Source organism: Drosophila mauritiana, chromosome 3L, assembly GCF_004382145.1.
Source record: "Drosophila mauritiana strain mau12 chromosome 3L, ASM438214v1, whole genome shotgun sequence".
Taxonomy (NCBI): Eukaryota; Metazoa; Arthropoda; class Insecta; order Diptera; family Drosophilidae; genus Drosophila; species Drosophila mauritiana.
The window spans coordinates 1,397,223-1,422,627 of NC_046669.1; the positions used below are offsets into that span (position 1 = coordinate 1,397,223).

The 25,405-nt window shown below is 46.1% G+C and overlaps 4 protein-coding genes across 5 annotated transcripts; 2 read left to right on the plus strand and 2 right to left on the minus strand.

The window, feature by feature from the left end:
• Positions 1–492: 492 nt before the first annotated feature.
• Positions 493–5,039, plus strand: LOC117140750 (protein rhomboid). Its single transcript, XM_033303832.1, has 4 exons — positions 493–795; positions 2,066–2,422; positions 3,075–3,492; positions 3,621–5,039. The coding sequence occupies exons 2-4, from the start codon at positions 2,087–2,089 to the stop codon at positions 3,932–3,934; spliced, it is 1,068 nt and encodes a 355-aa protein (XP_033159723.1). The 5' UTR covers positions 493–795; positions 2,066–2,086; the 3' UTR covers positions 3,935–5,039.
• A 2,437-nt stretch (positions 5,040–7,476) lies between these two features.
• On the minus strand, positions 7,477–8,627 carry LOC117140438 (N-alpha-acetyltransferase 30). Its single transcript, XM_033303361.1, has one exon. The coding sequence runs from the start codon at positions 8,597–8,599 to the stop codon at positions 7,964–7,966; it is 636 nt and encodes a 211-aa protein (XP_033159252.1). The 5' UTR covers positions 8,600–8,627; the 3' UTR covers positions 7,477–7,963.
• A 3,341-nt stretch (positions 8,628–11,968) lies between these two features.
• On the minus strand, positions 11,969–24,909 carry LOC117140594 (protein rhomboid). Of its 2 annotated transcripts, XM_033303602.1 has the most exons (8): positions 24,830–24,909; positions 23,627–23,888; positions 23,480–23,572; positions 23,372–23,395; positions 23,126–23,302; positions 13,573–13,803; positions 13,100–13,511; positions 11,969–13,043 (listed from the first exon to the last, which is right to left on the minus strand). In XM_033303602.1, the coding sequence occupies exons 2-8, from the start codon at positions 23,795–23,797 to the stop codon at positions 12,694–12,696; spliced, it is 1,458 nt and encodes a 485-aa protein (XP_033159493.1). In that variant the 5' UTR covers positions 23,798–23,888; positions 24,830–24,909; the 3' UTR covers positions 11,969–12,693. The 2 variants fall into 2 exon arrangements, with proteins under 2 accessions (XP_033159493.1, XP_033159494.1); XM_033303603.1 differs by lacking the exons at positions 23,126–23,302; positions 23,372–23,395; positions 23,480–23,572; positions 23,627–23,888; positions 24,830–24,909 and adding an exon at positions 15,277–15,451.
• On the plus strand, positions 14,118–14,706 carry LOC117140595 (dynein light chain roadblock-type 1). The gene has a single exon (XM_033303604.1). The coding sequence runs from the start codon at positions 14,224–14,226 to the stop codon at positions 14,536–14,538; it is 315 nt and encodes a 104-aa protein (XP_033159495.1). The 5' UTR covers positions 14,118–14,223; the 3' UTR covers positions 14,539–14,706.
• Positions 24,910–25,405: the final 496 nt, after the last annotated feature.

Consider the following 25,405-nt stretch of genomic DNA (forward strand, 5'->3'; position numbering starts at 1 on the left):
TCGTCTAGTACCCTAATAAATATAACTAGTAATAATATAAAATATGATAAAAGTCAAGCAGTTTCAAATCGGTTTTGCTGAAAGGCAATTAAACGCAGAGGCCTTGCTAGAATTTCGCAACATTGCAGAGATTAGAGCTCAGATCTGCGTAGTGGGCCATGACAAAGCGCAGATCGCATTTGTTAGTCAGTTGGCATTGGCAAGAAGTGCTGGCCCGATGAGTCATTCACCGTTATGTGGCAAGACGGCAGATGGGGAAACCGGTGAATAACCAGCGACGAAGAACCTTCGAAGTTCGAACCGCTCGCCTCGAGCTGCAGCAGTCGAGTGACTGCAGTGCACCCCACCCACACAAGACCAGATCCGGATGTGCCATGCAACACTTATACGACCGAACCAAAACACAACATGTTCGACGTGGCTCTCTTATACTGCACCGTCCATCGAGCACTTATAAAGGCCGGCTGCCTTGCCATTCTAAAGTCAGTTGTGTGCGAGCCGCGAGCGCGAGATCATCAAACTGAGAAAGTCGGACTGCGACTCGAAACTGAAATTGAAACTGAAAGAAAGAAATATTCGAATTGTCGTGTGTGTGGGTGCAAGCAGAGAATATATCTCAAGAATATCTGAATACAAGCTCCTGGATTTACGAGCAGCAAAACTAAGTTACCAATGTGCGAGCCGAAAAAAGCGAGTGAAAAACGTGCGAATATGCCAGCTAACTAAAGACATTTGGATTACAAGAAACCCACGCATTTTGGATTACAAACATTGCGACAGCCAGAAAAACCTAAGGTAAGCGCCGACCCTAATGAGAAAATACGCGAGAGCTAAAAGATACAAAATATGAGTTGTGAGAAACAAGATACAAGATATGCAAGAAATGTGCAAATTGCAATAGAAATTGTCACAGCGGCAAAACAAAAGCATTTCAACTTAGAGGCGTAATGAGTTTGTTCAACCTGTGTGCTCTCTCGCTCGCACCCTTTGCCCGTTTTTTAGGGGTGCGAGTGCAGCAGAAAGCATAAAAAATGCAAATTACACCGCGGGCCATGTGAAACTATGTTTCTGACCAAACAGACAAAAAAAGTAGACGACGGAGGGAGCAGAAAGAAGGCCGAATGAATTAATTCATTATGTCTTAAAGCCCGCTTTCGACATCTCTTCTTCATGCTCGCATGGACATTCGGTGCAGTCTGCAATTAAAGTTAATAAATAAATTAATTAATAAGCGGCCGACTGCGATTTCGTGCCTTATTGAAATTGCTAGGCAACCGAAATGAAAAACACGAAAACAGGCACGACACCCACTCACTTTTTCGAGCAGTGTAGGTAGCAGACACAAAAGCAACAACGGTGCGTGTGTGCAATGCAACTTGAGGCGGAGGAGAGAGAGAGAGAGACAGGGCACACAATGAGTGTGAGTGGGAGAAACGCGTTTTTTGAAGTTTTTTTTTGTTGAGCAAGGCAATGAATTTGTTACTTTTTTTCTTTTTGTGACGAACAATTGTTTGGGGAATTTAAGAAGATTTGTGCTGTGACTGTAATTGAATCGAATGCGATTAACATAATTTGTGAGGAAATGTCGCTGGGCAATGAATTACAATAATGCCTGGCCATTAGCTGATTAGTTGGCCATTAGCGAAGATGATTTCAGGGCCGAAAGTGCAGTTTATGTAACGGCGGAGATGCTACACAAGTATCTCCATCCTCAAGTTTGTCCAGCTAATTTCGGACCAGAAAAGCAAACTTGGCCCATCAAATTTTATGGTTAGCTCTCGCAAGCTGACCCAGTTTTCCCTTCGGGGAAAACCAGCCAGGAAGTTGCAGGCATCGGAATCCGTGTCCCAGGCCATAAACAAAATTCTTGCCCACAGAAAGCATGCTTTTCCTTCGCTTTTCTTTTATTTCTGCTGCATTCCCCACACTCCGGTTGTCTGAAGTGTTGTAATTGCCCTTGTTTTGTGCTGCGTTTTATGAATAACTTATGCACTTAATTGATTTTTGTTTATTGTTCGGTTCAAGTTAATTAATCACACACTTTATGCGCTCCGTCTTTCTCCAGAATTTCTTCAGCGGCGCCAGCATGGAGACCCCAACACAGAATGTAAACGAAACCACGGTGGATTTGGGCCAGGAAAAGGAGAAGGAGGCGGCGCAGGAGGAGGAGACTGCCACCGCCGCCAAGGAGACCATCATTGACATTCCCGCCGCGTGCTCCAGTTCCTCCAACTCCTCGTCCTACGACACCGACTGCAGCACGGCCAGCAGCACCTGCTGCACCCGCCAGGGCGAGCACATCTACATGCAACGGGAGGCCATTCCGGCCACGCCCCTTCCGGAGTCGGAGGATCTGGGCCTGCTGAAGTACGTCCACCGCCAGCACTGGCCCTGGTTCATCCTAGTGATCTCCATCATTGAGGTAAGCACACACAGCCAGCTCAGTAACTCAACCCATTAAATCAAAGGAGCCGCAAACTTTCATCCCAAGAGCGATAAAAATGATATAGGGGGCGGAAGGCGGCGACCAAGGGCGGAAGTTTTCCGAGAGTTTTCCTCGCTTTTCGTGTTTCGTTTTCTGCGTCTGACTCGCTGGCGCCCCCGAAAATCGATTGTAAACAAGTTGAACAACAAACAGCTGAAGGAAAAGCGAACAGAGAAGTTTATGAAACCAGACCGTTCGTAGTTTTTTTTTGTTAAGGGCAGACCCAAAATTGTCATGTGAAAAACAGTGGAAGATGAGAAGATGGAAATGATAGAAATGGTTAGTTTGATAGCGAAAATGGAAACTTGCAACATTGAGTTTAAAATATAATGTACTTTTGCATGGCCCTCTACATTCGTAATGGCAATAATTTGCTTCGTATAGGAACTAGCACGAATATCAAATAAACAGGACGGCCCACGGGGCGTATGAGTTTAGTTTTTGAAGCCCTGCCAAGTTGGCAGGACTCGCCCTAAGCATTCTCAAAAGACTTTATTTGGGACGTGGTCGCGTGCCAGACAGCAACAACATAAATCAGAGTGTGAGCCCGAAACTAACCCCCGATTCCTTCCTCCTCTGTCCATTCTAGATTGCCATCTTCGCCTACGACCGCTACACAATGCCCGCCCAGAACTTCGGGCTCCCCGTTCCGATTCCGTCGGATTCGGTGCTGGTCTATCGGCCGGACAGGCGGCTGCAGGTGTGGCGCTTCTTCAGCTACATGTTCCTGCACGCCAACTGGTTCCACCTGGGCTTCAACATCGTCATCCAGCTGTTCTTCGGCATTCCCCTGGAGGTGATGCACGGCACGGCCAGGATCGGCGTGATCTACATGGCGGGCGTTTTCGCCGGATCCCTGGGCACCAGTGTCGTCGACTCGGAGGTCTTCCTGGTGGGCGCCAGCGGTGGCGTCTATGCCCTGTTGGCCGCTCATCTGGCCAACATCACACTGAACTATGCGCACATGAAGAGCGCATCCACGCAGCTCGGATCAGTTGTCATCTTTGGTGAGTTTCCCACTCTTTATGACTATAATCTATCTATCATCTATCGGAATTTGTCAGATCTTTTCTTTTATATGTTTATTTTCGATAATCTTAACTAACTTGAATCCCTTTCCTTCTTCCATTTGCAGTCTCCTGCGACCTGGGCTATGCTCTGTACACCCAATACTTCGATGGAAGCGCCTTCGCCAAGGGTCCCCAGGTGTCGTACATTGCCCACCTGACGGGAGCCCTGGCAGGACTCACGATCGGCTTCCTGGTGCTGAAGAACTTCGGTCACCGGGAGTACGAGCAGCTCATCTGGTGGCTGGCATTGGGCGTCTACTGCGCCTTCACCGTCTTCGCCATCGTGTTCAACCTGATCAACACGGTGACCGCCCAGCTGATGGAGGAGCAGGGCGAGGTGATCACCCAGCATCTGCTGCACGACCTGGGAGTGTCCTAAGTGCGAGGATCGGCAGCGTCATCAGCACGCTCGCAGGGATTCGGACTCTGCTTGAGCTTCAGGAGAGATCGAGAGACAGAGAGTTGGTGGAAAAGCAAAGTTCACTCAACGATTTAGTTCAAAACTAATTCGATATTCGTTTGGCTTTTGCTTTTCGTTAGCATTATCGTTATCGTTACCGTTTGCAGTTAACCGTTTCAGTTCCGAAACATAGTACACAAACTCAAAAACAAAGTAAGGGAAATACACTGGAAAAAATGCGAGGAGTGAGGAGAACATAAACCGAAGCCGAAACGTGTAAACAAATGTTGTGATAGAACCAAAGACTGAATTTATTTCGCGTGTAAAAACAAAGTAAAAATCAAGAGGAAAATCTAGAGGAGGAACAGAACTAATCGCCTCTCGCTATGATTTAAATGAACCAATTATCCATGTTTTCAATTAATGGTTGCCTGTTTTCTTAAATTATGTATTTATTGGCCGCAATTACTCCAAAAGAATCGAATCGAATCGAAGCATCAGCAAACTGTATCAAACTGTTTATACATCCATAAGCGTAATCTGCTCCGACTTAGTGTTATATTTATATATCTAGGTATAACTAGCCTCCTAACAAATTGTTTCAAATTGTAAATACTATTAAGTCGCACACTAGTCAAACAACAACAACAGCAACAAAAACGATGGAAAACCACAGCAAAGAACCATTCAATTCAGATCAATTAAGCAAATCGAGTTAAATTAAATTAAATTATATTAAAGTCACTTAATGCGTTACAAAATCGAGCAAATATTTATCGTAATCCCCTACACACACACAGACACACAGACACTCGAAAGTATTACTAATTATATTTATTTATGGTAGGGCAGCGAGGGTTTATTAATTCGTCAATTGAGCGAACTATTTATTTATTTATTTATTTAATAATTTAGTGAAATTCACACAAACAAGCACGAAAAAACAACAACAACAACGCAAGAGAGAGAAAACAAACCAATTCAACTGTAAAAATATCCAATTGAAAAATACACACGAAAAGCCAAAGAAAATAAAAATCAAAATCAAAACATTTCAAGAATACAAAAGTAATACAAAATACAAGCAAAAGCGTTTTCATTTCCCATTTTGCATTTTACTTTCAGTTTTTGGCTGTCGGCTCGCTTCGTTTTGCCCACAATTTAAGGGCAATAAATAATCGAGCCAGCAGATTATCAAGATACTTGACATATTGACCGATACACAGGCACACAAATCGCCAGAACATCTCCATATATATATATATATTCTATATACATATATATAGATAGATATCGTACGCAAATAGAGAAACATTCAAAGTAATCGCCGAATGAAAACAGCTAATCTGGCATAAAAGCCAGCAAAGCGTAAGCCAAAATAGAATCCTTGTGGGCCCCAAAACCCCAAGATAGCATACTCGATTTTCCAAAATAATGGATCCACCCACTCCACCCGATAAAAAGAAATAAAGAAAAATAAAACAAACTAGGAAACGGAAATGTTCAGCACGAGACAAGAGAAAAGCAAATAGCAAAAAATTATAGATAAATAAATAAGGAGAGAAAAATTGAACAAAAATAAATGTCTAAATTATAAATGAAATTCTCGTTTTCTTCGCAAATAACTCAGGGCATATGTATGTATGAATGGATGTACGGATGTATCTATGAATGTATGTATGTATGTATGGATGAGTTTTTGGGGGGAACCCAATCAATATTTGCTCCACATAAATATGGCCATTCAAAGCGAAAGGCTGCAACTGCTACCAAGACTCGAGGAAAATCCTTAATTAATACCCACTTCGCAGAAGACTTGTGTCAACGAATTTTCCCACTTGGTTGCCACTGCCACCAATCGATATTTGCTCTACATAAGTTGAAGGCGTGGCAAATTGAAAGTCTCCAATATGAAATATGATGTCGCAGCATAAGCATTTTGTAATAATTCATATTGTCATTCCACATTTCATGCGACTATTCATGGTATTCAATCCGGCTGGATTAGCAGAACTAAGTCCATGAATTTCCAAATAGGCATTCCACTCGAAGGACTTTCAGCGAACCAAAAACATTTGCCAGCTGTTTGCGTTTGTTCGACTATTGCATACCTATTCTGATTGATTGCTAAAGCAGTAAGCACTGAATGCAAAACCTCTGATAGAATATACCTACCTAATCGAAATTATTGTGGATATTCTCATTTAGTAATGTACTTGCCTCTAATTTACGCATACGAAGTACAAACATACTCTTTAACTGAAAAAGTACAGGGTATAATCCCCCAGTATTTCACTTATTAATGATGCACAATCAAGGAAGCGTTGCCAAATCAAAGATGCCTGATTACATCTGAGAATTAACGAAACACTTGGATAGCTTGATGAAAATCACACACTTAACGTGGCTAAAACAGTAAAATGTACCAAAGTAATACAATTTACATAGAGTAAGAACATCTTTTTCTGTTCCAACTGCAATTAGTAATTGTGCATAATCAGAGCTGCCTGATTGCACCTTCCAATTAATTTCCGCTTAAATTATACAATTACGGCAGATACAAGAGGTACAGGAGATACAGCAGATTAAGCAGATGTGCCTCCAAAACGGGACACCAGCACAAGTGCCTTCGGATTTTAGGGGGCGGAGTAGAACCTCGCCGCCACTTGCAACTCCCAAATCCCAACTCCCGTGCAAGAAGACAGACCAGCCAACCTCATCCAATCCAATCCAATCCCATCCGAAACGCACCCGGAGAGTCTAGGCAGTTTGAGGAGCAAGATTTATGGTAGACAGGAGCTGCCGCCTCGTGGACATCAAATTGAAATTCAGGCACAATGTCAACAGCAATCGAGGACGAGGTCAGACAGGCTCAGACGACGGCGGCAACTGCGAGTGCGAGTGCCAGTGCCAGTGCGAGTTCGACTCGGAATCAAGAGCTGGCTCTGCGGAGCCGAAACATCCACATAAATAACGCGGGCATCCAACTGACCCCCCTCAGCCCGTTGGCATCTCGTCCAGCTCGTTTCTGCGAATGGCAGGTGCAACTCAATCAACGCTCCGCTCCTCGCCGCCCTCCGCGGTATTTTGCCACAACGTTGCATGTCATCTGTTCGGGGCTCGGTCGCTGGAGCTGTGGACAGAAGCTGCGGCTTCGACTGGGAGCCACCTGCCCAAAAGTTGACTTTGGACGTTTTTGTTTACATTTGGCGGAAAGGTGAAGTGGCGCAGCGCAAAGCTGCCACGGCATGGAATGGAATGGAGTCAGCATCAGCATCAGAGCACCAGAGTCACAGCCAGAATCAGAATCCGAAACGGATCCAGAACTCAACTGAGGAAGCTGGTAGCAAGTTTCGAGTGGGTATCACAGATCAACGATCTGCAGATCGAACAGAAAGACCTCCGACGGGAACCTCCAAGGGTTCAATGTTCCGCAGAGAACTCCGAAGGGAAGCGATGACCTGAAAGAGGTGCTCCAATCGAGTGGGGAAAACCAGAGCAATATTCAATCTTAATCCAATGTTTATTATTGCATCATTCGGAAAACTAAAGCTGGCACTCGTAATACAGACAATTTGAACCATACTTAAGGACCACCAGAAATTCATTTGCTATCGAAGGAGCCCCATCTTCGAGAACTTTGCGATCTCCTCGATCGGTTTGAATGATTCGGGAAGGGAATGCCGACGCAGGATGGACCACCTATCAAAGCATAGTCTTATCGAGGCGACGAGTGCTGCTCCTTAATGTGTCGCGACTTTGACCCTGAGAAGCAATTATCCCTTCTGGTCGATCGGTTTGATCACCCTGCCCGGCATGACTCTTCCCAGTTTCCATCGACATCGGCCGTTTTGCGGCTCAATTAGGCGGCGTAGTTGTATCTACCTGATTTGAGGCGTCCTTTCGGGCTACCCAAGTAGCAGCATGCTGGGGCGCTAATTGAAGGCGACGGAGCAAAGGTCAGATGGGAAGACCAATGCGAAACCGATCGGAAGCACTGGAAACTTTCTAAACCTCGTCCAAGGACGAGTCGTCAAAATCTTGGAGCATTAGCGTCAGATGAAAGGCATCCACGCCATTCAAGTAGTAGCGCAAATAACGCCGTTCCCGTATAAATCCCAGACTTTGGTAGAGCGCCAATGCAGGTTTGTTGCTCAGCTCCGTTTCCAGGACAACCATGGCTGCGTCTCTTATCGCCATGGCTTCTATGGCCCTTTCCGAGAGAGCTCTTCCGATTCCCCGCTGCCTGTACTCCGCATCCACCGCCAGCATGGCGATGTAGCCCTGCAGCAATCCATGTCTCGTCTCCTCCAACTTGCACACTATCACGCCCACATAGCGATCTCCATCTAGGGCGAAGAAGCAGAGGTCTGGCCAGTTGTAGACGAAGTAGCGATAGGTGTAAATGGAGTACGGTTCGGAGAGCTCCTTGTCGATCAGGCCCATGAGCACCTTGAGCTGTGACTCGTCTTGGAAGACACAAAACTGTATTCCATCTGACTTGGCTGCCGTATCTTGCTCTGGAAGATCAATTTTCTCCGGGAAGAGTGGAAGGTTCTTCGGTACAGGACCCATTTCCTCTTGGCAGTCTTTTTGAGAGATTTCCTTTTGAATATGAACGGCTTCCGGTAGAGGATCCCCCATTGTATACGTTTTCGTTAAGTTTTTTATAAAAAACTAACAGAGTTTTTAGGAAAAGCTTACTTTAAACTCGTATATCGTATATCACATGGCCTACTCAATAGCATATCTTCTGAACCGAACGCTAAATATTAAGATAGAAAACAAAGGCGGCCGCAAAAGAGTGGAAATGTCGTGAAAATGTCGCAACCTTGGTGGCAAGGCACTCGCACAAATCCCAGCAGGTGACAGTCAGCGTGGCAGGCTCTAAATAGCATTACCCAGACTCCTGTCTCGCTTCCCACTTTGCCCAGCTCCATTCAGGGCAATTAAGAAGCACGCCTGGGACAGAAAGCGGATCGGGAAAAAGGGGAAACTCCCTGAGCATGTGAAAATTATGAAAATGTCTGCCACGACTTTGACAGTTGGCCTCGAAGAGCGCTCCTTTGTTGTCTGTGCCAGGCTGACGAGGAGGACGATGTCGACGAAGAATACGGAATTGCCGGCAAGCACGCACAGGTGTCCACCAGGTGGGTGATGGTGGATCCCGATCCCTGGGAGCTTCCAGGCGGGTGGTGGTGACAGCTCTGAGCCAAAACTCCCCCACCCTCGCCACGGCTTGGCTTTGCATATATGAAAACTAATTTCGTGTATTAGGTTCGTGTTGGTTGATTGTGTTTCCCGGTCGCCTTGCCTGGCTTTCCCGCTTCCTATTTTACATCCGGATGAGGAAGTGCTTCCCAGCAATGACCTCATGTGACCAATGGTTAATGGAGCAGGGAATGCAACAGAAGCAATTAACCTAAAAGGCCCATAAAGCACACACACGGTGGGAGGACTCATTTCGGGGGTAACTCAATACGGGCTTTAAGTCACTTTCTGGCCGTAAATCAGATTAGCCCGGCTATAACTATAACATTGCTTGCTCACTTACCCCGCATTTTTGATTTTGTTTGATTTGTGTCCGGGTTTTTCGTTGTTTGCAAGGAGTCCAAAAGGGCCTTTGTAAATCCTTCAGTCGTTAGCTTAATTAATATTGGCTCTGCGTCACGAACATATTGATCCAGAAAACCCGATGAGTTTGATTAACACTTGTTTGTGCCACATTCACCGGAGTTTACTACACATTTTTTCTACGTAATTGCAAATAGTACAGTGGAATCGGGTATTTATATGCATTCGTAGGGCTTATCTTTACAGCAGCTCCTTTCATGATATTCTCGTATTATCATAGCTATTTATGGAGTTTCTTTCCATATTCATTCATAGCCGCAAACCTTTATAAAGCTGCAGTTCTTTTTCTCTGGCTCCTTGTGTTACTATTCCCGCCACTCGACTCCGTTTTATAATTGCTCCTGTGGCACGGAAAACGCTCCCACCCAGTCCATTCGGCCGCATTTCTAAGCTTTTTCAAATACCCAACTGTGGCAGAAATTAATTACACCGCCAGGACATAAGGACACTTGGCCCAGGAAAGGGAGTTCATGGAGTGTTTAATGAAGCGGTTTAAGTGGCGGGTTTTGTGGGGGACGACGGCGTCTCACAAAAAAGGCGGCCAGGCCAACAAATTTCCATATTTGCCCGTTGCAGTTGCCGTCGCCGGCGTCGAGTGAGATAAATGGATGGAGGACAAGTCCTGGGGCAGTTCAGGTGCCTCTTCCCCTTTCTTTCCACCTCAAGTGGACTCTTTGTCCAGTGCATTCAGTTAGTTCATTGAAAGGAGTTCAGTGGGGCCAGGCAAGAGGTTGCTCCTCTGGTGCCGTTTCGGTCTCTGTTTGGGCTGCCAATATTTCAGTTGGCCTTATGACAGCTACAAGTGCGCCCCTTGATAAGCATTCCGACGATCCCGGTCCCCATGTCCATGTTGCGGATAAAGCGACGACAACTGGACGATGTGAGATGCGAGATGTGTGAGGTTTCTTCGCCAGACGAAAGGCATATCGCAGGTTGCCAATTCCAAGTTGCCAGTTGCAGGCAGCAGGTTGATTCCCGGCAGTCGCGTGGGACGCGCTCCTCCTCATCCGATCCACATGGTCGCGTGCTCCATTGTTTGTGCCTTCCCTGGAATTCCCCGATTCCGATTCCGCATGAATATGTCAATGTAATGATCTCCGCCGTCTTCTGCTTCTTGTGCGCGCCGTTCGTATCTGTGGAATTACATAAATATTAACTTGTACTTTTTATAAACATGTTTGCGCACCACAAACTGAGGATTGCCGTCCTGGTCATGTTGAATTCCGAGCGGAGGAAGGCACCGATTGATATGATTTATACACTAAAGACTACTTCAGACTGGCTTCATTCCTGCGGAATAAGTTAGTTGCAGAGCAGCAAGTTAGTCTATTGACATTAAACCTGATCTAAAAGTATCTTAGCGTAGCATTCGCATTAGAGGCTGGCTACAAATTACGTTCTGGTTTTTAATCAGACTGCGTACAGAGTTAATTAAAACATTACTGGGATCAATGATATAATTGTTTAATAATTAGTGCCCCATTAACAAAAGGAATGTATGTTTATGAATAGCAATGCACTAAAACTAATGTAAATGCTTATATTATTAAACTATTCATTCATTGATTTTCCTACCAGTATTGTCCAGTTTTTCTTCCTCTTACCACTTGGTGTTTATTTGTGCAGGTTTGTATTTTTCCCAAACCAAAATAACACCAATGCCGCATTAATCAGCGTCAATGGGAGCAGCTCCTGTCCAGAAGGATCGCTAAGAGGTCTCAGTTGCGTTCCTGTCACATTTTGCTTTGCATTTGCCTTGCCGCATTTTTCCATCATTTTCTGCTTCTTCCCGGCGCCACCCCCGCGCCCCCCGCGAAATATGTGACAACCCTGACGAATGACTTGACGGCGAAATGTGCTCAAACAAACATAAATTCCGTGTCCGCCGGGATTGGGATTTGTTGACTGCTCCTCCGAGTGGCTGTCCCGAGTTTTCCCAATGTCCTGGCCAAAAACACGCAACGAGAAACGCCGGAAAAAGCCAAAGTTAACAAACGAAACGAAGGATTGCCAGGTGCGCGTGTTGCGCCAAGCGAAACTGTAGTTTTTTGCGCGCGGATTGTGTCATAACTCAAGGAAATGATAAGGATGGATGGCCAATCCTTATCACCCAGCACGCGAATCGGTTTAAACTCACTCCGCGTCACTTTTTAAGCCAATTTAAGGGCATTTTCGCGGAAATAACAACGAAACGACGCGTCCACTTGAAACCGTAAGTTTTGCGATCAGCCGAAAAACGTGTGGCAACATTGCCACTGGAAAACTTTAACCCTTGAGCTTCATCTTGACTTTGCAATTAGTTTAACGATCGGTGTAAGTGTGTACACACCGCAATCGCTAAGAATTCCCGCTTAACCCCAAAGAGTGAAACAAATTTTATAAATTTTAAATGTACTTTTATTTACATGTGAAACAAAATGTGTAAATAGAAAATATGTAAATGTATGCTTTACTCTGTTGATGCTTGGTCGTAATTGATTTCTTAAAGCTGGCAGTGCTCAGTTGCGCTCGGCTATATCAAATTGAAACCGATTTACTTCAACTTTTTGGAATATATTTATATTATTTATCAGTTGTTGTTGAGGTAGTAATCTCAATTGCTATAAGGCCTGTAAAATTTAGAATAAATCGCTTGCACTGCCAATATATCGGTTTCCATATAGTCCTCAAAGCACACGCATATATATTTGTAATTCTATTTTACAGCTTGTGGAGTTTTATTCATTGTTAGCTCCTATATAAAGTCTTCTGGTTCTGGGATTAATCTTAATAATATGTAGAAAATGTGTAATTCCTTGAGCATTATGTTACACCTAATCAGTTCGATTTGTTGTAAATATTCTCTTATGATTCTAACAATATGTTTGTACTTAACTAGCAAACAAAACAAAATAATTTACGTCGCATGACACGTAAGCATACAATGGGATATTCATATCTGATCCTACAGATATAGGACTAACAAATAAACGCGAAACTTAATCGACGTCCAAAAACAATAAAAACTTCAATGGAACGCAGTGAACAAAATGTAAGCAAAATATCAATTAAATACAAAACAAGGATCGAATTCTGGTCATCCTGTCGCTTATCCTCCTGCGATTTCACACCTGGAAATCATTGAAAATGGTTTCCGTGACGCGGATCTTCTCCACGCGTATGTTGAACATCGCAAATCCATTCATGATGTTGAAGGCGATGGCGAAGACCACCAGCGCCAAGTAGGTTCCCAAGGCGATCCACCAGAGCAGCTGCTCGTGGAGCTTCTGCTCAAAGCTCTTGAGGACCAGCAGCCCGATGGTTAGGCCAGCAATGGCACCAGCCAAATGGGCCACATACGAAACAGCACCTGCCGTTTCCGTCTGATCTATGGCCAGGAATTCACTCGAGGATCCCAGCTGCAGTTCGTCGCCAGCGTAGCGCGCATAGATGGCAAAGCCAAAGTCGAAGGAAACTAGAAGAAATTGACATGTTTTAACAACACTAAGGTTAGGTAGGCTAAACACTCACCGAAGACCAGAATGTGAAGCAGCTTGATGACTCCATAACGCATCTGGTGATAGTTGAGCAGCACATTAGCCAGGTGGGCGGCTAGCAATGCGTATACTCCTCCACTGGCGCCCACAAGGAACACCTCCGGGTCGAAGATGCTAGTGCCCAGGCTTCCAGCCAGCACCCCGGAGAAGTAGATGCAGGCTATTCTCGTGGAACCATGTACCATCTCCAGTGGCAGCCCAAAAACCAGCTGCACTGCCACGTTAAAGCCGAGATGGAGCCACCCGGCATGGAGCACCATGTAGAAGAGGAAGCGCCAGATCTCGTGACGCTTATCCGGACGGTAGATGAACATGGAGTCCGAGGGTATGGGTCCCCTTGGGGCCGCCTCACCCGTGACCACTGAGTGGTAAACAAAAAAACCCAGCTGGGGGAAAAGTATTTAAAATCAGGGGTCTGTTCAAAGAGAGCTCAATCTTCCAACGCACCTCCACCAGAGTAACCAGGATGATGAAAAAGGGCGGCGGACAGCAGGTGTAGCGATCGGCGTAGTACTTGCGATCCCGCTCCTCGGGCAGGATCTCCATGGCCACGGCGTGCACCATTTTGCGAAAGAGTGGCGGTTCGTTCAGCACCAGCTGGAAATCGTTTTCGGAGCAGACTTCACGATCTCGTTGGTGTACGGCGCACTTGAAGCTACGTGTCCGCTTGCCGCTCATCTAGAATTAAAAATGGAGGTTTAATCAGCAATAGTTGATGCATATTTAAATGTGAAGATAACCTGCAATTACATTTCTAGCTATGGTACTGCGATACCTTTTTCGATGTAATTGATTTAGCAATATATATTTCCTAAGATGGTTAATAAACACCACTTTAGGAGTAAACAATACACATTTCCTTAGAACTTCGCTAACAAGAAAGTGATTAAAAAATATTTTAAAATAATTACAGGGTTTCCACTATTTCGCCTTTCGAAAACTCTCTCATCTTGGTAGCCTTGTGATATAATTTCATCAATATATCAGCAGAGATTCTACAGAACTTCAGTACCTTGCCAACATTACTCGAATACGGATCAAACATAACTAGAACTTTTAGACAATTTCTAATTTCCAGTTTTACAACTCATTTTCAAAATGTCGAAAATTTATCTGAAGGCCATGGAGGATGTGGTGCAGCGGAACACGGACAATACGAACCGGATTACGGAGCAGGCGCAGGGATTCGTCGTGTCGGAGAATGCCGGAGACAGTCTGCTGCACACTTCCTTCGATTTGACCACGGCCCAGTCGATTGTGAAGCACCTGCACGCCAGTTTCCTGAAATTGGCCCAGAGCTGCGTCCGTGATCTGGACACCGAAGATAAGCTGTGCTTCCTGCGCGTGAAAACCCGCAAGCAGGAATTCCTGGTTAGTCCAGAGGATGCCTTCACTGTGACCGTGGTATTGTAATCCCCCGGCCCATTTGGGGGTCAACGCAGTTGGGACATTGTTGCTCGCCGGAGGACAAGCGATAGAAACACTAACACACCCACTATCGCTACTGCTGTCTCACTCGCTCAATGATAATGCTTTTGTTGCAGATCGCTGTACATGTTTAACTCACCATCCCCCCCCCCCCCCCCCACACAAAAAAAAAAAAACTAAGCAAGCCATAAAATTATAAAACCAACATTTATGCGTGTGACCGGCCAAACTAAATTATGTTTATTATGTAATTAAGATGTTGGCACAGATGCCGATGTCAGCCATTAAAACAAACGCAAAGCGGGCAAAAATCCGCAAAAAGCGGAAAATAAGCATTGTGTTTAATTAAAAGTGAAGCCTACACGCAATTAAAATGCTCGACTACGACGATTGCGAAAAGAAAAAGGCCACAAATTAGGCTAGCAACGGCCTCAGGGCACAAAATAGTTACTTCCGCCAGTCTGGGAAGGGGGAATTTATGTATCTTCTAGTTAATCAGCGCTAGGCGGACACTTAATGGCAGTAATTATCAAATTTTGTTTAATTGATAAGCTTCCGCTGGCGGAATGGAAGCTATGGCACTGGAATATCATATGGGTGGCTACTCTGTTCTTGCGCGGGTGTGCACCAAGTACTCCCTTCCAGCGAAAACGCCGTTTTTCTTGTATTTCGTTATGTACATATAACTGTGATGCTATTCACATTTATAAACACTTCACTTACGCAACGAAACCGCCGCTTTTCTGCTTTATTAACTTAACTTCCTTATAAATTTGTCATTACGATTACAGTTTAAACACAATGAACACTTAACATTGAAAAAACGACCGATTTTACAACTTTCCCGCCAGCGTGCCGAAGTTTCGTTTCGCGCTCTGCGCTTTGCACTCCCATCCTAGTTCTATTTCAATTCATTCCGTTTAGTAGTGTTGCACAACGCCAGCTGATCGATCATCGAATCTAGAGCGCTAAGATCAAAAATAAACAGAAATCAGATTTTACTTCCGAGTTTCCGATTTGGGCCAATTTCTGGGTATTAATTGTTTCGATTCGCAGACAAAGGGCGCAGAGAATCTGTGTTGTCAACAATGGGAACACCCACACGCATTGTGGCCGTGTGACAAGTCGCATTTTCGGCAAGATCAAGCGATCACAACAAAGTGCCAACAGGGCCAATAGGGCGAAATTGTATTCCCAACAAATAATTGCTTATCGTTTGTTTGGCGGACGCTGGCTGCTGCGGCTGATAATGTCATTATCCTGGGCGCAGAGCAGCGCAAGGAGTCCGAGTCCTGCACGCCGCATGACGTCACCAGGTAGGCGACTTCACCGCCATTTAACGGTGCTAAAAGCAGACGGCACAGTCGTGAGCGAAAAAATAGGAGTGCCAGCTTTAAATGTACTTGCAACTCTTAAAATTACAGCTTTAATTTTGTACTTTGTATATTTTACCTATCAAATTTCTATACAGGTATGTACTTTAGTACCTACCACTATTATCTTGGCCTCTGCTGTAACCTTGCTTCATTCACCTTTTGCAGGACAAGCCGACAAATTGACGCAAAACATTTAACGCTGGGAATTGGGATTGGGATCGGGTCGGCGGACATGGTCAAGCGGCAGACAGGAGCGAGGAGTGAGGGGTGAGGTGATGGAAAGGCGAAGGACCACAGGACGACGTGGCCGGCTCGGTTCTCGCGCTCGCTCTGTGAGCCACAAAAAATTCCTTTGAATTGCGTCCGTTGCAGCAGGAGCACACAAACACGGCGACATGTATTTTCCGCATTTTTTGTTGCCTTCTGCCTGTGGCTATGCGCAAAAAAGGACATCTCCGCCGGCGGTGGCAGGATGACGGTGGTCCACAGGATCGGTGGCTCGCTGGTTCGGAGGTATTGTGTGCCCTCTATTATGCATTGCGTACGGCCTCGCCCGGCGTGTTGACATTTTTATTCCAAACAGTTGAGCAATATTTATAAACTGGCCGAAAAAAAAGGAGCGGGAGGTGCCGGAGAGGAGCAGGAGAAGCAGGAGGAGGCTGATGCGGGGGTCATGGTGCATGATGCATGCCCAATGGCTTTATTTCCGGGTGACCGTGTAAAACGTGCTCGTGGTGTGCAGCTTATTAAATGAGCTATTTGATTATCATTGTTCGTCGGGGCTCGTTGTTACGCTAATGAAAGGACAAAAGCGAATATTTGGACTACGAGGCACAAAGGACACAGGCCCGAAGCCATTTTACAGGACAATTCATAAAAACATTTATAATGCAGAGCATGTTTTATATTCCATGCATGCAAGGAAGCTATGCATTTATATTTGAAATACGTAAAGTGAAAGCAAGGCAAAGTCAAAGGAAGACTTAGTATTGATTTGCATATTGTTTTTAATCTATTTTAACAGATTACTCATCTTATACAATCTCTTAAGAATAGTCTTATCCTCGAGATTGACTTCAACGTGGCCCTAGCCTTTTGAAATATGCAATTAACGTCCCACAAACAACAATGTTCATAAACATCGGGCAATTCAAACATTTCTACATTAATCGAAATTGTACAATTTACTCTGCCACTCAATTACTTTGTTTTTCTTTGGCAGCTTATTAAATGCCACATTCTGCATGCCCAGGAGCGAGGACTCAGCATCTGTTGATGTTTGCACGGGCGAAACACCTTGGAGTCCTGGGGAAAACCGCACGAGCCCGACCAGACGATGATCTAATTGAATGACAATATTATGCCAGGCCTAATTCAATTTGCATTCCTTGGGAAGAGGAGCAGGTGGAGGAGCCGGGCCGAGGGACATGGGCTGAATCTTAAACAAACACGGCAATTACTGCCGACGGATGCACTTGTCTGGCCAAATGACTTGGTCCTGTAATTAGCCAGGAGATGAAAGGATGCGGGATGGGTTCCCGTTTTTCGGCCCTTGGCCCTTTGTCGGCCTCCTCGGGGGTCCGCCTAATTATCACATTTTTACTCATTAAATTCACATTTGCCTGTTTTTTTCCGTTGCTTTCCCCTTTTTGGCAGGTCCTGCGCGGATCCTGCTGTCTAATTACAGGGTAATCAGGCTTTCAGCCGCCCTGGCCACCGAATGATGATTGATTGAGGGAGTAGTAGCAGTAGCATCGTAAAATCATACCACATAACTTCCCCGCTTAACTCATTTCCATTCCAGGTGACATCTGCCCAAGCGCGTGCCATGCCAAGGTGCTTCGAGGAAAGTGCAAACAGCAGATGTAATGGATATGGAAAAGCAAATCGAAAACTGATTTGGAGCGGAAGTTCGTTTGCACCTTTCTGCAGTTTCCTGCCAGAACAATAAACATCCACAATCCGCAGCTACAGCCACTTCCATTCCATACCCACAATCGCAATCAGAATCGCCGAGTGTTCCATATAGTGCCACGACTTGTCTTGGCCTTTGACGCCGTCTTTTGTACTCAGTGAGTTGAGTTCAGATGGCATGGAGATGGAGATGGAAGATGGAGCTGGAGGTGAAGTCACCGCCCGTTGGCTTTTGAATGAGCTGCAAATCAAAAGCTATACGCGATTTCACACACAGTACGGATTAAGGATATGCGTGTGCACGCAGAGAAATATTGGATAGAAGTCTCAGTTTCCATGGGTTATGAGTATAAAAATAATATAACTGGCAGGATTGATATATGACCAAGTTCCGCGTGGCTATATTATACCCAAAATCATGAAATACTGAACGGCTTTCGCTCATGCTAACTGTATGTATATATTCAAAACATTTATACTTGAAATCTCCATTATTTTCTCCATGTATGCAAAGGCAAGGAAGGACCAAGGATCCCCGGCAGCTGCTCCTTCGGAACGCTGTATTTGATTTGCGATTCGAGGCTGGCGGAAATGGAATGACACGCGAGGCACTCGTACTTTGTTTGACGATTGGCAAAAATGCTGCCTCCACTGCCCGACAAAAAACAGAAGGAACAGAGGGACCAAGGACCCGCCAGCCGTAAGAGACTTCCACTTGAGCCGCACGCATTGTTTGCCCTGCGAACCGAAGGGGCGTGCTTGGAAATCGGATATAGGATCGCTCGTTCGGGACAATCAAATAGCGCAGCGGAGTTTTCCAACCCACTGAGCAGCCGCAATCGGCGGCGATCAGCTGCCTATAGCCTACCTCCAAGAAGAGTCTACGGCGATGAGGTGCCAACCCGAGCCACGCGTGTCCCGTGTCCTATGGCCAATGGTCAAAATTGGACACTGGCCGTCTCATTAGCGCACCAAAGGTTGGAGGGTTAATGATGCGCACCCCGTGCTTGGGCTTCCGTCCCCCACTCCACGCCACTCCGCCTCCCGGCAATTATGCGACGCACTTGAGCTTGAAGGGCCTCGAAGGTGAGGAGTACACTTGGACAAATCGAACAACAACTGGGTGCACTACATAAAAGTTTCATATAATTAATGTTGCTTACTAAATCGTTTGACATACGACTTGGAAATTCTTAAAATAAGTAAATAGGCGGAACTTACACGTTGGGGATTATAGGCACATGCTTGTACTTGAACTCCTGTTTTTTCGAGTGTACGCGTAGGAGGACTGCAGTGGCCATTCATTGACCCCGTCTGTGTAGTAGCTCGGGTTTTATGGTGTCGTCGTAAATGTCAGGTGCGCACCCTATTTAAATTTATTCAACGTAATTAGTTGTCTCCCCATAAAGTGCCTGTAAGTCTGCAGTGTGTGGTGGCAGTGCACGAATCTAATTTGATTGCCAACTGAAAACTACAAGTGTTAGGGGATTGCGATGCAGTGCTTCCGCCCGGTTCCGAAAAATTCGATTTCCCCTTTTGAAGATAAATTTTTGTGGCGCGGATTAAACGACACATAAACCATATAAATGGGACGCAACACACCTGCAGGTGGAAAACACGCAAAAACGATCATTGCGAGATATGCGAACGGGACATGACGCCGCAGGATGCCAAACGAGCTGCTCCATCCCGCCGGCGCTCCAGTTGGGTCACCATTCTCGCCTCGGTTATCGGTGAATTCCGTGACGATGGCAAAAATATTGCAACGCAGCCAAAAGGGGCAGAAAAGGGCTGGCGGGGAAACAGGGGTCTGGGTCCTGGTCCATTTCGTGTGCACGTCGTTATCCTTGCCCCGGATGCACAACAATCAAAATAAACGGCTGCCAAATTGACCATTGACCAAACATCGTCAGCAGCGAACGGTGAGGAGGGGGGCGGCCAAGGACCTCCAGGGGCAAGGGTGCGAACTGAAGCACTGGATAGCGACATCATCTTTGGCCCCGTCACGTCCACTCTCTGCTCCATTCAGGAGTCAAGCAGCCATCTCGAAATAAACATGAAATGCTCTTGTTTTTGTGCAGCGGGAAAACGATTAAAGGTAAAAGTGGAGAGAACTTCTAGCACATTTCTATTGGGAACCGAATCCAAGGTGTTCCTTGCAGGCTGTTAAAGCAAGGACATGGAAACTAGACACAGGTCAACCCATTCCTCAGAATATAATCAAAGAAATCTATTCAGGTGTGGAATTAAAATTCATTGTAATGCTATACTGATATCGTTTAAGCCAGAAATATGTGTAATGGGCCATAATTGATACCCTATAAGCCAGATGCCGTCCCAGAGTTAGTAACTGCCGCTACATAATTAACCAGAAATGTTCGCTCATCTCGCGTCCCCACTCGATTTACGATATTATTGCAGAATAATGAAATCGCCAAGAGATTCCAATTCAATCTACGCGCCTCATAATGGCGTGGGCCATTTATGGATTGGCATTGATTTAATACCGCGTCGCGAGAGATCGCCTCCAGGTTCGGTTCCCCCGAGTCCGAGGCGCAAGGCATTTTGCACCTACTTCAGCCCCAAGACGTCCAAGTCGCGCTCGCGGCTCCAAAGTCCGCATCTGATCTGATTCCGCCGCCTATCGCTCCCCAAGATCAGCGGCGCAGACGCCACCTCGTCGGATGCTGCATCGGCGGGCAGGAGGGCATCGCAGCACTCAGGGAAAATGCACCTCAGAACGGAAGATTCTCAATTCGAAAGTACAAATTCAAATATATTGTCGAATGCTCCTCCATAAAAATGCTCCTCCCTAAGTACTAGTGAATTCTAATTCCGAATCAATAATGTAAATTATTTTGTAGACTCAGTTTCAGATTACTTGCTGTGCCCACAGATACCACTACTACTATTTGCTCATCAACTGCAAGGCGAAGACTGAAAGGATTTTTTCTGAATGCACTGCTCCAATGTTTATTCAATAAACCCGATCTGAGATCCAGCGCACCAGGAGGAGGAGCGGCAGAACAGCAGCTGGCTGGCTGGCTGACTGGCATTCCTGCGAGAAGCAACCGTTGAGCAGTGCTGCAGTGCTGCAGTTGGCCCATTCAAGACAAGCTGCTGGAATTTCTTGGTGCGTGCTCGGCACAGGCACAGTCCCAGTCGCAGTCACAGGTTGGGGCTCGGAATCGGATTCAGCTGGTCTGCCAGCGTCTGCCAGCTGCGCCTCCTGATTATGATAATGGCAGTTGGACTGGACCGGATCGGGCTGGATCGGGCTGGACCGGGACAAGCACCAGGCTGCGCCACGACGGACCGCTCAGCTCATCCCACTGGCCGGCCAGTTGTGCGCAATTGCTTTCGTTTATGATCGAATGATCGAATGCCTGGCAGCTCCGTTGACTTTCTGATTAATGCAAGAATGCTCCTTGGCGGCGTTCCTGCTTTTTGCCCGATCCCACCACCACTGACTGCAATTAAAAGTGGATACCTCGCACTAAAAATTGGACGAAGGCAGGACTGGACATATCCACGCCAAAGACAAGGTCAGGGCGCTGAAATTCTGAATGCATTCAATATATCCTACATCTAATCTATATATAGATCTTTTCAACTGAATACCACCAAGAATTGTCCAACTACTCGGTATATACTTTCGGCTAAACCCAAACCAAGTTAATCCCAGATAAGAGCATTCCCAGTTCGCCTTCGTTCGCGGTGCCACAGATTGATTTGATTCCTGACCGGCTGCCGTCGCCTGCTGTGCCTGATGTCCGATGTCCGATGGCTGGTCGAGAGTCGGGGAATAGGAATGGGAATGGGAACCCAAGTGGCGGCCAGATGCAGACTGGGCCGAGGAAGACAAACGACAGTCGCCAGCGCGCCTCGTGCCTCCAGTTGTCATAACGTTCAACACGTCGTGCCCCTCGGTGGCGTCTTGCGTCTTGCGCCTTGCGGACCACGTCCTCGCCGCATCCACATGCCCGACTTCTGTGCGCTGCCATAAAAGGATTTGTCACGTGCGAGCTTTTGTTGGAAATGCAACAATCATCAGCCTGCATTATGCATGGCGCATTGCCAGGTTGGACATCGCATCGCGGCATTCCTGGATTCCTGGCGATCCCTCCGCCAGGTCCTGGTTAATATGCCCTCCCGTCCGGCAGATCATTGCAATTTATAATTAAGTGGAAATATGTTGTCTACGATGGCAACAAGGATCTCAGATTGCTGGCGCAGATATGAATGGCTCGCAAAGGCGGGAGAGAGAGAGAGGGAAACGGAGCCCTCAATTGGAATAACAAATGCATTAGCAGGCCAAACAAGGACCTAATAATGTCCTCGCCGGGGGAATGTGAATGGAAATCCATTGTGCAAAGAATGGCCCGGGTCTCATCCGCAATTACCGTTAGGCACACACACACACACAGGGGCAAATGAGGACACGTCGGCCTGGCTAATTCATGACTTTAAGGACACTTTGGCAAACAATCGAACGGCCAAGGCGAAGGAATATGCACAGTGCAATTGATTATGCATGAGTGTTTTGTCGTGTGCGGTTTGTGTGCGTGCCAATCAACTGGGTAGAATCAATCAAAATGCAATAGGATTGCCCTGCCAATCAAAGGCAAAGCCGAGAAAAGCGCTTCCATCGCTCGCAGAAGTCACCTCTGCGGCCCACTACCCTCCACTTGCACAGCTCAAGTCCAAGGCAGCCAGATCCTGGCCAGTATTTTCGGACCACATCAGGACAAATAGCCAGTGCCCAGGTAACCAGGACAAACACTCAAATGCCTGGCGAAGCGTGGCGAAGGAAGCAAACGAGACGTGGGCTTACATACAGAAAAACAATGGTCTAACTTTTTCCACAATCGATGTCCTTAGTATCCTTTAAATAACTTAATCCGCAGTGTATTTCATACATTGCAACTTCGGAACAAGGTGCTTATATGTGCTAGCATAAAAGTGTGATTAGTAAGTAACCCCATTTTTTCGCAGTGTAAGCGTAAGCGGCGCATTTATTTGCCAAGCGCACTTTTTGCATTTGCCAAACAAGAGTGCGGCTCCTGCCAGGACGAGGCCTTGTCCTCCGTCTGTTTGAACACGAGCCTACACTTTGGACCTCGTCCTGGGTGAGTACTTTGCACCTGTGTTTGCACTTAAATCGAGTTTGCCGTTGATGAGCAGCCCGGGACAAATAGACGCACGGCATGGGTGCTTTGGGTACTTTGGTTACTTGGCCAGTGACCACCGGCGATTGTAATTGCGGCACTCGGCACACTCACCACATTCACAAAGTCCTGGAACGTCACGTAGCCGGGTCCTGTGGGCAGCTTCGCCTTCTTGGCCCGCTCCAGCAGCAGCTCCCGCTTGTTCATAGGCACTTGGGACAGGAACTCCGGCGACTTGAGGGCCACCAGGAATTCCTCGACGGATATTTCGCCAAAACCCTCGGGATCGAACTGCAAAGCGGGGAAAGTAATTATAAATAAGTATAATTATAAGTATTCCTTTGGGGTTGGCTTACTCACCATGTCAAAGAGCAGTTTCCATTTCTGTAAGTAAAGTGAAGAAAGAAGGAATTATAATAAGCAGCTCGAACAACTGGATATGCACAGTATTTTCGTATTAGAACTCACATCTCTTAGTAGTTCCCGTCGCAGCTCGGCCTCATCGAAGTCCGAGTTCAGGGACGTGTGTTCCGTATCATAGCCGGCATCATTGGTGCATTGCTGGGGGATATCAGAGTCAGAGATATGATCTTACAAGCTACTACAGCTCCTTACGTAGCGCATTTGGGTGTGCGAGAGAGATCCAATGGAGGCCAGGGAGCCGGCGATGGTGGATATGTGCTCGATGTCGGCCAGAGTCTCCTGCTGACTACTACCGCCGGCATTTTGCTGGCTGGTTGGGATTTCCAGGGCCCGCGAGCTTCCTCGCTCGGAGCCGGGCCACATCCTGCAGTTCCTGGCTATCCAGATTTGGTTTTGGGATCAGGGTGTATCGTTGTGTTCTGGTTTGGCAGTGTTTGTAGCGATTAGAGTTTAGCTGCGGAAAATAAATTATTAAGTGCTTTACTTCGACCTTGACTTCCTTGCTCTCTAGTTGAAACACAGTATTGTAGAAATTTAAATAATAATTTGTAATAAAAATAGTTAATAAATAGCTGTTAATAATTTTTAAAATGTTTGTTTTCGAAATTCCCCGACTGGAGCCACTGTGCAGAGCTTTTCCATCTCTTTACCCCAAAAGCTCTTTTGGATGCAGCTCAGTTTGGACGACATAAATTCCACCACCGATTTGGTCGAGTGCGCTGAGATGTCGATTCTCACGCGCTCATGATTTTCGAGTGGCGGTTCGAGTGCCGCCGAGGTCGGGATGATATGAAATTCATTCATTTCGTTTTCTCTTAATAAATGTGTAAAGATTTTCTGTTTGTTGGGGGGCCTGTGAAATCAGTTTGTTGCAATTTGACATGACTGGAATTGCTGCACTTTTCGCGGGCCCAGAGAGATACTTCCGGATAATCATAGGCTGCTGGTTTTCAATACCATAGCCTATTTCATGGCCGGCAAACAAATTTCCTTTTTGCCCTTTGTTTTGATTGCCAAGTCAACGGTTTGTTGTCGTTTTCCCCTACTTTCCGCTGATAAGGAGGTTATTGATCCTGCTGGAAATAGAAGGCACACTGCGCAGAATCCGGCTGGCAAACAATTGTTTTGCATTTTGTTTACGCCTCGCCAATTGCCGGAACTATTTTGTTTTCATTTTGTTGAATTAAACTAGGCAATTGGCGTTGATTGAATGGTTTTGTTGGCGAAAGAATGGAATACGCTTTCTTTTCTTTCCATTGAAAATAATGATGGTTTGATTGCTACCCCCCGTGTTTTTTGCTTTCTCTTTTGTTCAAAGGACATGTTTGCTTGCACTTCTCTGCTAAGGCTTTTACCCTCACTTCATTTCATTTCATTTATTTCGCTTTTATTTACCGTTTTGCTGACACCCGCGAACGCAAAACTATTGCACATTTACATCCAGGCACAAACAAACACGCGAACTTTCCGCCGGCAAAATGACAACTGACCAGAGAGAGCTGCCAAAATTGAGAAGAGAGTCTCTCTGGGGGATGCAGGATTCGGATTCCCACGACACATGCGCTCAGCTTGGAAGGCATTTCCAACCCGTTGGCATTTCCTTCCTCCCCTGCGCCCACCCACCCGCTCTGCGAGGGGGCGCATGACGCAATTCCAGAGCTCGCCACTCACACCCCCGAATGTTTACATACCCTGCAGTTCCATACTAACAGCGGTCACGCACTCCACACCCCGCAACTTTCACCGTGGAATGCCAATGTTAAAATCATCACTAGTTACAAGTTAGTGATTCACTGATGAAAACTTGATGAATGAAACTGCAGGGGAGATGCACACAAACGATGAAACGAAGCACTGGTTGGCACACTTCACACTCTGCTACAAAGTTGCGATTGTAAGATGATGTTTTATGAATAAAGTAGGAACTTTCCCCTAGCCAAAGTTTCAATTAATTAATGTATTTTGTAGAGC

What these genes read in the sequence shown, in the direction of transcription:
- LOC117140750 (XM_033303832.1), top strand. Translation starts at nt 2,087, where the DNA reads ATGGAGACCCCAACACAGAATGTAAACGAAACCACGGTGGATTTGGGC. An exon ending in TAGTGATCTCCATCATTGAG is followed by an intron (nt 2,423 to 3,074) that starts GTAAGCACACAC and finishes TGTCCATTCTAG; the next exon opens with ATTGCCATCTTCGCCTACGA. An exon ending in CGGATCAGTTGTCATCTTTG is followed by an intron (nt 3,493 to 3,620) that starts GTGAGTTTCCCA and finishes TTCCATTTGCAG; the next exon opens with TCTCCTGCGACCTGGGCTAT.
- LOC117140438 (XM_033303361.1), bottom strand. Translation starts at nt 8,599, where the DNA reads ATGGGGGATCCTCTACCGGAAGCCGTTCATATTCAAAAGGAAATCTCT.
- LOC117140595 (XM_033303604.1), top strand. Translation starts at nt 14,224, where the DNA reads ATGTCGAAAATTTATCTGAAGGCCATGGAGGATGTGGTGCAGCGGAAC.
- LOC117140594 (XM_033303602.1), bottom strand. Translation starts at nt 23,797, where the DNA reads ATGTGGCCCGGCTCCGAGCGAGGAAGCTCGCGGGCCCTGGAAATCCCA. An exon ending in CGCACACCCAAATGCGCTAC is followed by an intron (nt 23,573 to 23,626) that starts GTAAGGAGCTGT and finishes GATATCCCCCAG; the next exon opens with CAATGCACCAATGATGCCGG. An exon ending in TCCAGGACTTTGTGAATGTG is followed by an intron (nt 13,804 to 23,125) that starts GTGAGTGTGCCG and finishes TTTTAATTCTAG; the next exon opens with ATGAGCGGCAAGCGGACACG.